Here is an 11,509-nt window from a genome sequence, read left to right as displayed (position 1 = left end):
GGGGCTTGGCATTGTCTTGGTGAAATAAGCAGGGGCGTCCATGAAAAAGACGTTGCTTGGATGGCAACATATGTTGCTTCAAAACCTGTATATAATTAATTAATGGTGCCTTCACAGATGTGTAAGTAGGGATGATGTTCAAAACCGGTTCTCCCAATTGTTCGATAAGAAAATAATCGATTCCATGGATTCAAATCCCTTTTTGAGAAACGGTTCCCTTTATCGAAGCCACTATAGTAAAGAAAAAGATTTGGTTCTTTATTCAAATCCCTGGGAACGAATCCCGTGTCACAGCAAATGTCCTGTGGGACGTCACAGGAAATGACATAGCTCAGTCATTCGGCGGCAGATACAGAAACAGCAAAAATAATGGACCGGAAAAAAACGCTCCAAGGCATGGCTTCATTTTACTAAAAAATATGCTATCTGCAATTATTGCCAGGCTTCGCTCTCATGTAAGGGGGGCAGTACAACAAGCATGTTGAAACAGGTTCAGGCCGTACATAACCGGAAGGTGAGAGAAACGTGTCGTGTCTTCGACACGTGGAGAAGCAGGACGAGGAAGCACATCCCTCTTCCTCTGCTTCAACCTGCAGTCCCAGTCCCAGTGATAGTGCCAGTGAGTAACTAACGTCAACTGTTGCCGGTTAATTTCCATATCTGTTCACTTCTAACTTTTAGGCTAAAATAACGTTACCTCTTATGTCAACCAGGACTGCAGTAATGTTAGCTAGACTAACGTTACCTAAGCTTAGTCAGTGGTTAACGGTATCTTGTAGCCTACACCACTCCAGAGTTTGCAGGTCTGTCTAATAAACTCGTCCTTGCAAGATGTGAATTAAGATAGTGTTAACGTTATCTTATTTAAGATGATGACATTCATGACAGCCAGAGTGACCAGGGCAGTGTTTGCTCTGTAGCATAGAGCGTTAACCCTTTTACCATAGCGAGGTATAATGCAAAGCGCAGCAAGATGAGTGAGGAGGAGACTAACAATATTAGTCGCAAGCTAACGAGAATGATGGTGAAAAATCTCCTCCCCTTCAACTTGGTGAACACAGACGAATACAAGTAGGTTAATAATTGTATTTTTCTGACATGTAATGGAGCAAAAAGTAAACAACACCATTACTCTGAGATTTGTTTCAAATGTAAAGTGCTGTACAATACAAATGAATGCAGGATTTTCCCTGCATGTATTTTTCTTAGGTGGCCCACTTAAAGGGGCACTGTCAGGATATGATAGTCCTTGTATAATCACAGTCAGTGTATCTGAGTATATGTGCTTCATTCCCACAACAATGTGTTCTGTAGGGAGGCTCTAGCAGCTCTGAACCCCAAGTACAAGCCCTTCGACAGATTAAAGCTGTCTGACACCCTGGTCCCAGCGTGGAATGAGGTGGAGAAGGCCAATCTGATCTCTGAGCTAGAGCAGTTTAGCAAGGTAGCTATTACTGCTGACGGCTGGACAGCTGTCACGCAGGATCACTACCTCCCCGTAACTGTGCACTACATCTCGGAGGGTCAGTTAACGGAGAAAGTACTCAACACCAGAGCCGAAGAAATAGATGTGTGAAGTGAAGTGAATTATATTTATATAGCGCTTTTCTCGAGTGACTCAAAGCGCTTTACATAGTGAAACCCAATATCTAAGTTACATTTAAACCAGTGTGGGTGGCACTGGGAGCAGGTGGATAAAGTGTCTTGCCCAAGGACACAACGGCAGTGACTAGGATGGCGGAAGCTGGAATCGAACCTGGAACCCTCAAGTTGCTGGCACGGCCACTCTACCAACCGAGCTATACCGCCCCAGTGAGCAGCAGCGGTAGATATGTGTGTATGTGTATATATATTAATAATTAAGAGAGATATTTGAATTGCGAAGTCAATTCCAAGCAAGAACATTGTTTGCAGAATTGCGCAGCAACCAAACAGGTCTGACCACCTGCAACTGGTCCAAGAAAGGACGACCGTGAAGAACTCCTTCCTTCCTCTTCTTCTTGCTTATTCAAACACATAACAGCTTTTATATCCTTGTGAGAAATCCTTCCAGGCGTGCAGAAGTTTTGAAGAATTAAAGCCGTTGACAAGAACCCGTCTGGCAAACGAGCACCTGTCGTACTCTAGATCGCGGACTTCAAACAAATTCTTGAACGTCAGCCAGCTCCTGGAGTACGCGGGCCGGACTCCCAGCACCCGCAGGCACAGTCCCACGTACACGTCCTTCAGAGGGACGATGCGGACGGACCTGGACGCCCGGGAGATGCCGGCGGCCAGGTCTCCTGAGAAGACGTAACCGGCGCCTGAGACGTACGGAGGGAAGCTGTCCTCGGGGTACATCTGCTCGGAAATTTGCCACTTGTGTTTGGGGTCCCTCTTCGGTTTTCCGTCGCTTATGACCGACCCCGTGATGAAACGGCGCCTCGGAGACCTGCTCAGAAGAGGAAGCAGGTAGAAGACATTGACGAACATGTCGGAGTCCACCTTCATGGCGTAGGACACGTTGGGGCAGTGGACGGCCAGCCAGTTCCTAATCATCACAGTCTTGATGGTCAGGTTCTGGTAGGTGTCCAGGAAGTCCATCTGGATGACGTCAGCATGTGTCCTGCTCTCCTCCTCCAGCATGTCCTGGACGCTCCTCGATGAGATCCTGGAAGAGTTCAAGATCCAAGCGAAGGTCGTGGCAGCCACCGTTGACAACGCTGCCAATATGAATGTTGCTGCCCAGAAGCTCCACCTGCTCAAGTTTGGGTGTTTTGCTCACACCTTAAACGTGGCAGTGCAGAAGATCTATAGCATCTTGTCAGTATCCAACTGGGCAGCGAGGATCCGTGCCATGGTGGTGTGGTTGAAGCGGTCCCACAGGGCCAAAGTGGTCTTGAAGGACAAGCAGCAGCTCCTCAGTAAGAACACATTTCAATAGTCTTTCTTTTTTTTTTAATCCCAGATACATGATGAATATGATGATGCTACAGTTAATTTAATACTATGTTTTAACCCTGCTTTATATTCTCATTAGTAGAAAATTACTGTGAAAATAGATTCCGGGTGACTAATTTTGGGAATTCATCATTGATTTAGACCAGGGGTGCTCACACTTTTTCTGCAGGCGAGCTACTTTACAATTGATCAAGTCGTGGGGATCTACCTCATTCATATATATCATTTATATTTACTTATTTATTAAATATATGTTTTTGTTAACAGGTTAAAGGTGTTTAATGATAATGCAAGCATGTTTAACACATATAGTTAATATTGTTAAAAAATTAAAGGTGTTTAATGATAATACAAGTATGTTTAATGCATATAGTTAATATTGTTAACAAGTTAAAGGTGCTTAAAGATAATGCAAGCATGTTTAACACATAGTTAATATTGTTAATAAGTTAAAGGTGTTTAAAGATAATACAAGCATGTTTAACACATAGATTCCTTTCTTTCATGAAGACAAGAATATAAGTTGGTGTATTACCTGATTCTGATGACTTGCATTGATTGGAATCAGACAGTGGTGCTGATAATGTCCGCATTTTCGAATGGAGGAGAAAAAAAGTCCTCCTTTCTGTCTAATACCACATGAAAGTGGTTGGTTTTTGGCATCTTATTTGTCCAGCTTCTGTACTCCTTTGTATACACTTTACAAGAAATACATTGTCGGCAAACTCTGTAGCTTGCTAGCTTGTGCACGCCAGCTTTCTGAGACTCTTATTTTGTTAGTGCAACTGTGCAACTGTGCAGTCGGTCTTTGGAGTTTTGACGACAGGTACGGCGCCAGAGTCTGTTGAAATAAAGTGTTTCTTGCCTTCCAGTTGGTAATTTTAATGAGCTGGCAGCAGCCAGCGTCATCTCAGAAGACCCTCGGGTGCCGCGAATGTCAATCAAGTGACGAAAGTAACGTCATAGTGAAGATTTATGATCGCTCATTTTTAGGACTATTTTTTTAATGCCTGGCTGGTGATCGACTGACACACCCTCCGCGGTCGACCGGTAGCTCGCGATCGACGTAATGAGCACCCCTGATTTAGACAGTACTGGGCCTGGCCCTTGAATTGATAGATGTGTTTATATTTTGCCAGGTCTGCCCTTCCATAGGCTGATCTTGGATGTGAGAACGAGGTGGAATTCTCTGTATCAGATGGTTCAGAGTTTTTTTGAGCAGTTCCCCGTCGTCCAAGCTGCTCTAATGGACCCACGGCTCAGGAAGCAGGCGGAGAAGGACCAGTATTTAACATTTTGTACTACTGCTACTAAATCTTTTAAGCCTGATTTGAATTATAATTAATAATCATAATTATTTACTTTGCAGAGTCAACAGTTTGGACATCGCAGACTTTAGGAAGGCCGAGGAGTTTGTGGAGCTGATGGAGGTGCTCTACACCTCTACTCTCTGCGTCTCAAGTGACAGACACCCCACCTGTGGCCAGATTATTCCAATCCTGCAGAAATTGGAAGCCCACTTCACTGTCAGCCAGGGGGACTCAGCCTTTGTAAAGGCCATCAAGCAGGCCATTTGGGGTGATCTGTCTAAACACTACCAGGTGCAGTGCATGTCTGACCTGTAATCATTTCAAAATTAAGACTTAATAACAAACACCCTAGTCTTCACATTCAGCTAATTTCCCCCCTAATTCTATGCTGTGTCTGTCTCTCATTTTCCCTCCAGGACAAGGATGTGCAGTCATTCCTGGAGGAGGCCACACTGATGAACCCCAGAAGGTTTGGATACAGACTGGAGGAGGATGTTGTCTGGGAGAGGCTGAAGATAAGAGTTTGGTAGCAAACACAGTGGAAGCACTGGAAGCAGTAGCAGAGGTATTATTTGAAACAATTTATTGAACTGAAGTAATATTTTATTGTGAGACCTTCACTTTGGCTCTGTTGTACTTTAAGGACCACTTCAGCCTAAAACAACGTTGTGCTGAAAAACTAAATCAGTTTGAAATTTACTTTTTTCAAGCAACCAGTGAAAGAGGCAGAGAGGCAAGAAAAGGAGGTGAGTTCAGATCTTGGTGATGATCAGAGGGGGCATGAATTGAAATACCTAAACTACATTATTTAGTTATAAGGCCTGGGACTTTTAGATTCATTAAAAGCCTCTGAATAATTAGATTAAACATTTTAATTGAGTCCCACCCCTATATGGACTATTTAATTTCAGAGTCCACCTGCTGTGAAGAAGAATAGGACTCCCTGCTTGGATGACCTGTTTCCAGCGGAGGACGATGGTGAACTGCAGCCCATGACACAGAGGAGCATCCCAGACGGAGTAGACCAGGAAATCCAGGTGTACAGAGGCCTTCCTCGCACCAACATGCAGGCCAACACTGCCATTTGGTGGTTTGGTAAGAGAGACACTCTTTGCAGGCACTTTTTGGAGAGCTGTATTTTTTTCAGTTTTGTGCCCAAAGGACTGATTTTATTTAACACTATATTATTATTTATACACCTATAGTGATCACAGAGACAGGTTGTTTTTGTGTTACTGTATATATTTGTTTTTCTGAAAATCCCACTCAATATGCTTTGGGTAACAACAGTCAATATTTATTTATTGTATTGTATTTTTTTCTTATAAAATAAAAGTGAGATTTTGTTAAACCAAGTGTTGTGTGTTTTTTTCCCCATATACAACAACATATCTGGATTTGATAAGAGAATTGATAAGGAATGGGTTCGATAAGAGGATTCGATAATGGCATTGAAATTGATAATTTCTTATCAAACATCATCCCTATGTGTAAGTTACCCATGTCTTGGGCACTAATACACCCCCATACCATCAAAGATGCTGGCTTTTGAACTTTGCGCCTGTAACAGTCCGGATGGTTCTTTTCCTCTTTGGTAAGCAGGACACGACGTCCACAGTTTCCAAAAACAATTTGAAATGTGGACTTGTCAGACCACAGAACACTTTTCAATTTGCATCAGTCCATCTTAGATGAGCTCAGGCCCAGCGAAGCCGGCAGTGTTTCTGGATGTTGTTGATAAATGGCTTTCGCTTTGCATAGTCAAATTTTAACATGCACTTACAGATGTAGCGACCAACTGTAGTTACTGACAGTGGTTTTCTGAAGTGTTCCTGAGCCCATGTGGTGATATCCTTTACACATTGAAGTCGCTTTTTGATGCAGTACCGCCTGAGGGATCGAAGGTCAAGGGCATTCAATGTTGGTTTTCGGCCTTGCTGCTTACGTGCAGTGATTTCTCCAGATTCTCTGAACCTTTTGATGATATTACGGACAGTAGATGGTGAAATCCCTAAATTCCTTGCGACAGCTGGTTGAGAAATGTTGTTCTTAAAATGTTCAACAATTTGCTCACGCATTTGTTTACAAAGTGGTGACCCTCGCCCCATCCTTGTTTGTGAATGACTGATAATTTCATGGAAGCTGCTTTTATACCCAATCATGGCACCCATCTGTTCCCAATTAGCCCGTTCACCTGTGGGATGTTCCAAATAAGTGTTTGATGAGCATTCCTCAACGTTCTCAGTCTTTTTTGCCACTTTTTTTGAAACATGTTGCAGGCATCAAATTCCAAATGAGCTAATATATGCATAAAATAACAAAGTTTACCAGTTCGAACATTAAATATCCTGTGTTTACAGTCTATTCAATTGAATGTTGGTTGTAAAGCATTTGCAAATAATTGTATTGTTTTTATTTACGATTTATACAACGTGCCAACTTCACTGGTTTTAATTTTTGTACATTAAGGGAAAACCCTGAGCATTGAGATTAAATGAGCCAACTCACCCGCTGCCTGAATTCAAAACGATGCATTCGGTGGCTCTTTCCCACAGAGAGATATGTGCCTGCAATGCAGCTGTAACATAGTCATATTTGTCATCTGTCAACGTTAGCGTGGATAGAATCCGTTGTCCCTCCTGGCCGAAGCAATTACGCAGCAGTGCACACTTCTTCCCGTCGGGCAAGTCCGAGTGTACTGACGCGATCAAAAAGAAACGATTTTCGCCACCTCTCCCAGGGCCCTACGAGCTAAGGCAAAAACACTAGTGGCAGTGACAAAGCCAAATATGTCATCCTCATTTGTCAAATGTTGTGTATGTGCAGCACAATAACAACACGGTGTTGTCCCCTTCCATCCATTTTCTACCGCTTGTCCCTTTCGGGGTCTCGGGGGGTGCTGGAGCCTATCTCAGCTGCATTCGGGTGGAAGGCGGGGTACACCCTGGATAACAACCTTTATTTTATTTCCTCATATTGTGACAACAGTCTCACATGACGACCCAACTTTAAATGGAGAGTAACCTGTTACCCTCGTGCACACACATTATGAACATCACATAATTTCGCCACACCTAGCATGTGTGTGACAATCATTGGTACTTTAAAATACTGTACATATACATTCACTGTACAAACATACAAACACATACTGTACATATACATTCACTGAACAAACATACATATACACATACTGTACATATACAAGCACATATACATACACTCATGCACATAATCACGTTTCATCAAACATATATTAACGTTGTTGCCCTAGGGGAAACTGGATAACACATGGCACACTGAAAAAGCTTAACCTATTGTTTATTATAACAATCTACAAGGTTAATATAGGTTGCTCCTCTTTCTTTTCCTCAATTTTTCTGCATTATTTTGTATCTCTAGTTATCATTACGTATATGTATTGTTGCATTTGAACAACTGTATTGTTGATAATAGAGGTAAATTATTGGTATTGTTCATTATCAATAGCGCTATTGCTATTGGTATTTGTAATGCTCTATCTGTAGTGGAATAATGCTCATTGTAATTTCTGTATTATTTATTTCGCTAACTGCTTTTTTGCCATCACTTTTACCATCATATTTGTACATATCGTATTTGTTGATGTTGCTCTATTGTTGTTATTAGGGACCGATGTCCCTTTGGGACAGAGGACCCTATTGAATTTCTAGCGTTTTATTATTAGGCACCGATGTCCCTTTGGGACAGAGGACCCTATTGAATTTCTAGCGTTTTATTAATATTATTATACCGCCGCCTCTTTGAGCTGTAATTTGACCCCCTTAACATGCTTCAAAACTCACCAAATTGGACACACACATCAGGACTGGCGAAAATTGCGATCTAATCAAAAAACCAAACCCCAAAACTCAAAATTGCGCTCTAGCACCCCCCTAGGAAGAAAACACAGACACAACTGCCTCTAACTCCGAGGAGGAATGTCGTAGACACATGAAACAAAAACCTCTATGTAGGTCTCACTTGAGACCTATATTTCATACACTGTTTTTACACAATTTTTGTTTTGAAGGGGGAATTGCAAACTTCCTGTTGATTTTTGCTGGGTGTTGTCAGTCACCTTTTTTCAAACATTATCTCCTCTGAGCGCGTTTGTCATGTTGGCTTCAAATAAGCACAGGAGAGAGAACCCTTCTGATTAAAAGTTGATGAAAGAGTTTTAATTACTGCTCCGGTTTGGATTTTATGAGCCCTCAAAGAACCGCTGCGCTGCTGCTGCTGGTGCGCTGCTGCCGTCTCAAGATGGCGGCACCCTGCTCAGACAAAACTGCCTCTAACTTCCAGTAGGAATGTCAGAGACACATGAAACAAAAACCTCAATGTAGGTCTCACTTAGACCTATATTTCATACACTGACAACCCCCAGCTAAAATCAACAGGAAGTTTGCAATTCATCCTTCAATACAAAAGATGGCTAAAAAAACTTTTTTCAAACATCTCCTCTAAGGCGGTTTGTCGTGTCAGCTTCAAATGAGCACGGGAGAGAGATTGAACCCTTCTGATTAAAATTTGATGAAAGAGTTTATAACGAATCTAAGAGACTGATGTATAATACATGTGTATACAACTTTTTCTCTGTGTAATAATCCATCCATCCATCTTCTACCGCTTATCCGGGCTTGGGTCGCAGGGGCAGCAGCCCAATCAGGGAAGCCCAGACTTCCCTCTCCTCAGCCACTTCCACCAGCTCTTCCCGAGGGATCCCGAGGCGCTCCCGGGCCTGCTGAGAGACATAGTCTCTTCAGCGTGTCCTGGGTCTTCCTCGTGGTCTCCTACCAGTGGTACATGTCCTGAACACCTCAACAGCAAGGCGTCCTAATAAAATGCCCAAGCCACTTTACAACTGTTATTACTATTATTACCATTATTACCATTAGTTGTTAATCAAATGTTGGGAAATTTTTATGAGTACGTGATACATAATTGTAAAATATCCAATAAAGTATGACTTAAGTAGACATTCTCTATAAATGTGTCTTTTAATTTCAATAGGCTTCTCCTGGGAGGTGTCGTCGGAGACGTGTGGCCATCAGGCGCGCCGGACGGAGGGAGCATGTTGGTGTCCCCGTTTTTACCCTTACTCTGCATTCACACAGCCGGTGATCAATGGCGATGCGGCAGCCCAGTGGGCGTTTAGCTCATATGATTTCATGTTGGGTGGTTTCTCCGCATTCGTTCCAACATGCTACAATGTTATTTATGTTCAATGACATTCTTTCCGCCAAGTCTCCCGGGATCTTCAGTTCCTATCGTCAAATCATGGCCATCAGTGCAGAGTTGCACTCGTCACTGGTTGTGTGAACGTAGGGTTAGTGTCAAGATGCACCATATGTACAATTTCAGGTGCCAGCGGTCCGTGGGGAGCCACCGGTCACCAGGGAGGAGCCTGCTGTCCAGGAGGAAGCCCAGGTGCCGCTGCAGGTCTTCAAAGATATGGTTGCTTCTTTTCCTCTCCCTAGTGATAGTGGTAGTGTTAGTGTTGGTGAACCTCAGTCCGTCCGCGGTCGTGTGGCAATGGTCGAGAGGGATCGTCGGGGAATTAGGTGAGCTAAGGTTGTGCGCGGATCTTTTCACCAGGGGGATAGCAGGCTTAGTTACGTAGGGATGCAATGCATGGCCATTACTTCAAGTAGTATAGCTAAGCATGTGGTGAAAAGCGTGTTTTCGTGGGAGACACAGGATCTTGATTGCATCCTGTATTCTGACGACGAATTTTACAGTAGTATGTGCAACCTGGGTATTTTTAGCCATTCGTCGCATTATTTGTCCGTGCCGGAACTACCTAGTCATGTAGTTATTGACGAGCAGTTGTTTAGTTTCCATTTTAGTCAACACCCAGCATCAGGTGCTGTGGGTGTTGAGCAGGAAAACGGTCCCTTTGTGACTCTGCGTAATGGATTAGAGGGAATTTCCGGGCAGTACAGCACGTGTCTGCTGACACTGGTAACGTCTACATCTGCCATCATCTGAAGATGGACAGTTCGCTGTGGTCGACAGTCACTCACATAGTAGCTGTGGCCTGGTACCAGTGTAATACTGTACTTTTCCTGTTTAGATGACCTGCATCACTACATCTGTTGTTTGGCTGACGCTCTCAGTCCAGGGCCGAAGCCTCTTGAGCTGTGTGGCGTTAGGGTTAGTGTAGGTGCAAGTCCAGCGTTGCCTGGAGCTTCTGTCGAGAGTTGCATCTTTGAGATGAACACTGCTACAGCACCTGAGCTTAGTGACATCATGTTTGTGCCACCACCTCCTTGTTTGAGAGTGATGCAGGTCAAGCTGTGAGCCACACACAATCCGGTGTTTCTGTGGAAAGTGGCTTCATAGAGATGAGCACTGCTCTGGCACCAGGATTTAGTGACCTTGAAAAATGTTTTGCAGCCCCATCTGTGTGTCAGAGAGGGGCTGGTGTTGAAGCGAGCCGAGCACTGTCTGGCGCTTCTATTCTCACTTTTTTAAGTGAAGTTAGCAGTGGCTCAACAGCAGAATTTGTTGCCACTAATGGCAAAAAGCGTAAGATTTTTTCCCGTGAACGCATGTCAAAACAATCAAAGCGTTTTGAATGCGTTATAGTCAACTCTGATGTACTGTTTATCACTGCATCAGAGAGTGAGAAACAGTTTTTTCGTCTCCTCGGTGATGACGTTTGTAGGGCTTTGTGTAGTCAATTAAAAGTAGATTTTATGAAAGTCGGTGTCTGGTTCATAGAGAGGTGAGCTACTTAGGTGTTCCCTGCCTTAGCGAGAAAATAGTTCCGGATGGGAACTGCTTTTTCAGAGCTGTTTCTCAGGCTGTCAGTGGTTCACAGAAGAACCATCGTAAGATTAGACTGGCAGCCTGTAGAGACCTAGAAAAGAATGAGGCTAGGTATCGGGGTCTTTTGAGGAGCGATATGTCGCTTTTAGTCCAGGATGAAGTGTGTCAAGACTTGGGCCACAGAGGTTGAAATCCAGGCCACTGCAGATTATTTAGGCATTGACATTTTTACATTTGATGATAGTCGTTGGCTAAAGTATAGTTGCAGCAGTAAGTGTTTGTCAGCGGACTGCATTTACTTGGAGAATGTCGGGGGCCAGCATTTTGAGTACATTGTTTGTGTTTTAAAGCCTGGACTGCAAAGTTGTCATGGTTATTGTAAATTAGGCAGGGATATAGGCTGTAGCACTAGGTCTTCAGTGAAAGATGGAGCGGGACAGGCAGTAGATGGGATAGATTGTCTAGAA

At 43.4% G+C, this 11,509-nt stretch overlaps 1 protein-coding gene across 1 annotated transcript; it reads right to left on the bottom strand.

Annotated features, from left to right (window-relative positions):
* Nucleotides 1-2,004: 2,004 nt before the first annotated feature.
* Nucleotides 2,005-2,838, bottom strand: LOC140679410 (beta-1,3-galactosyltransferase 1-like). The gene is made up of 2 exons (XM_072914743.1): nucleotides 2,816-2,838; nucleotides 2,005-2,737 (listed from the first exon to the last, which is right to left on the bottom strand). The coding sequence occupies exons 1-2, from the start codon at nucleotides 2,836-2,838 to the stop codon at nucleotides 2,005-2,007; spliced, it is 756 nt and encodes a 251-aa protein (XP_072770844.1).
* Nucleotides 2,839-11,509: the final 8,671 nt, after the last annotated feature.

This window comes from Nerophis lumbriciformis, linkage group LG14, assembly GCF_033978685.3.
Source record: "Nerophis lumbriciformis linkage group LG14, RoL_Nlum_v2.1, whole genome shotgun sequence".
Lineage (NCBI taxonomy): Eukaryota > Metazoa > Chordata > Actinopteri > Syngnathiformes > Syngnathidae > Nerophis > Nerophis lumbriciformis.
This window is presented reverse-complemented; position numbering and strand designations above follow the sequence as displayed.

Bases quoted from the DNA above. Each gene is read 5' to 3' on its own strand.
- LOC140679410 (XM_072914743.1), bottom strand. From the start codon at position 2,838: ATGGCACGGATCCTCGCTGCCCA. The intron at 2,738-2,815 runs GTTGGATACTGA...AAACTTGAGCAG, and splicing joins GCACGGATCCTCGCTGCCCA to GTGGAGCTTCTGGGCAGCAA.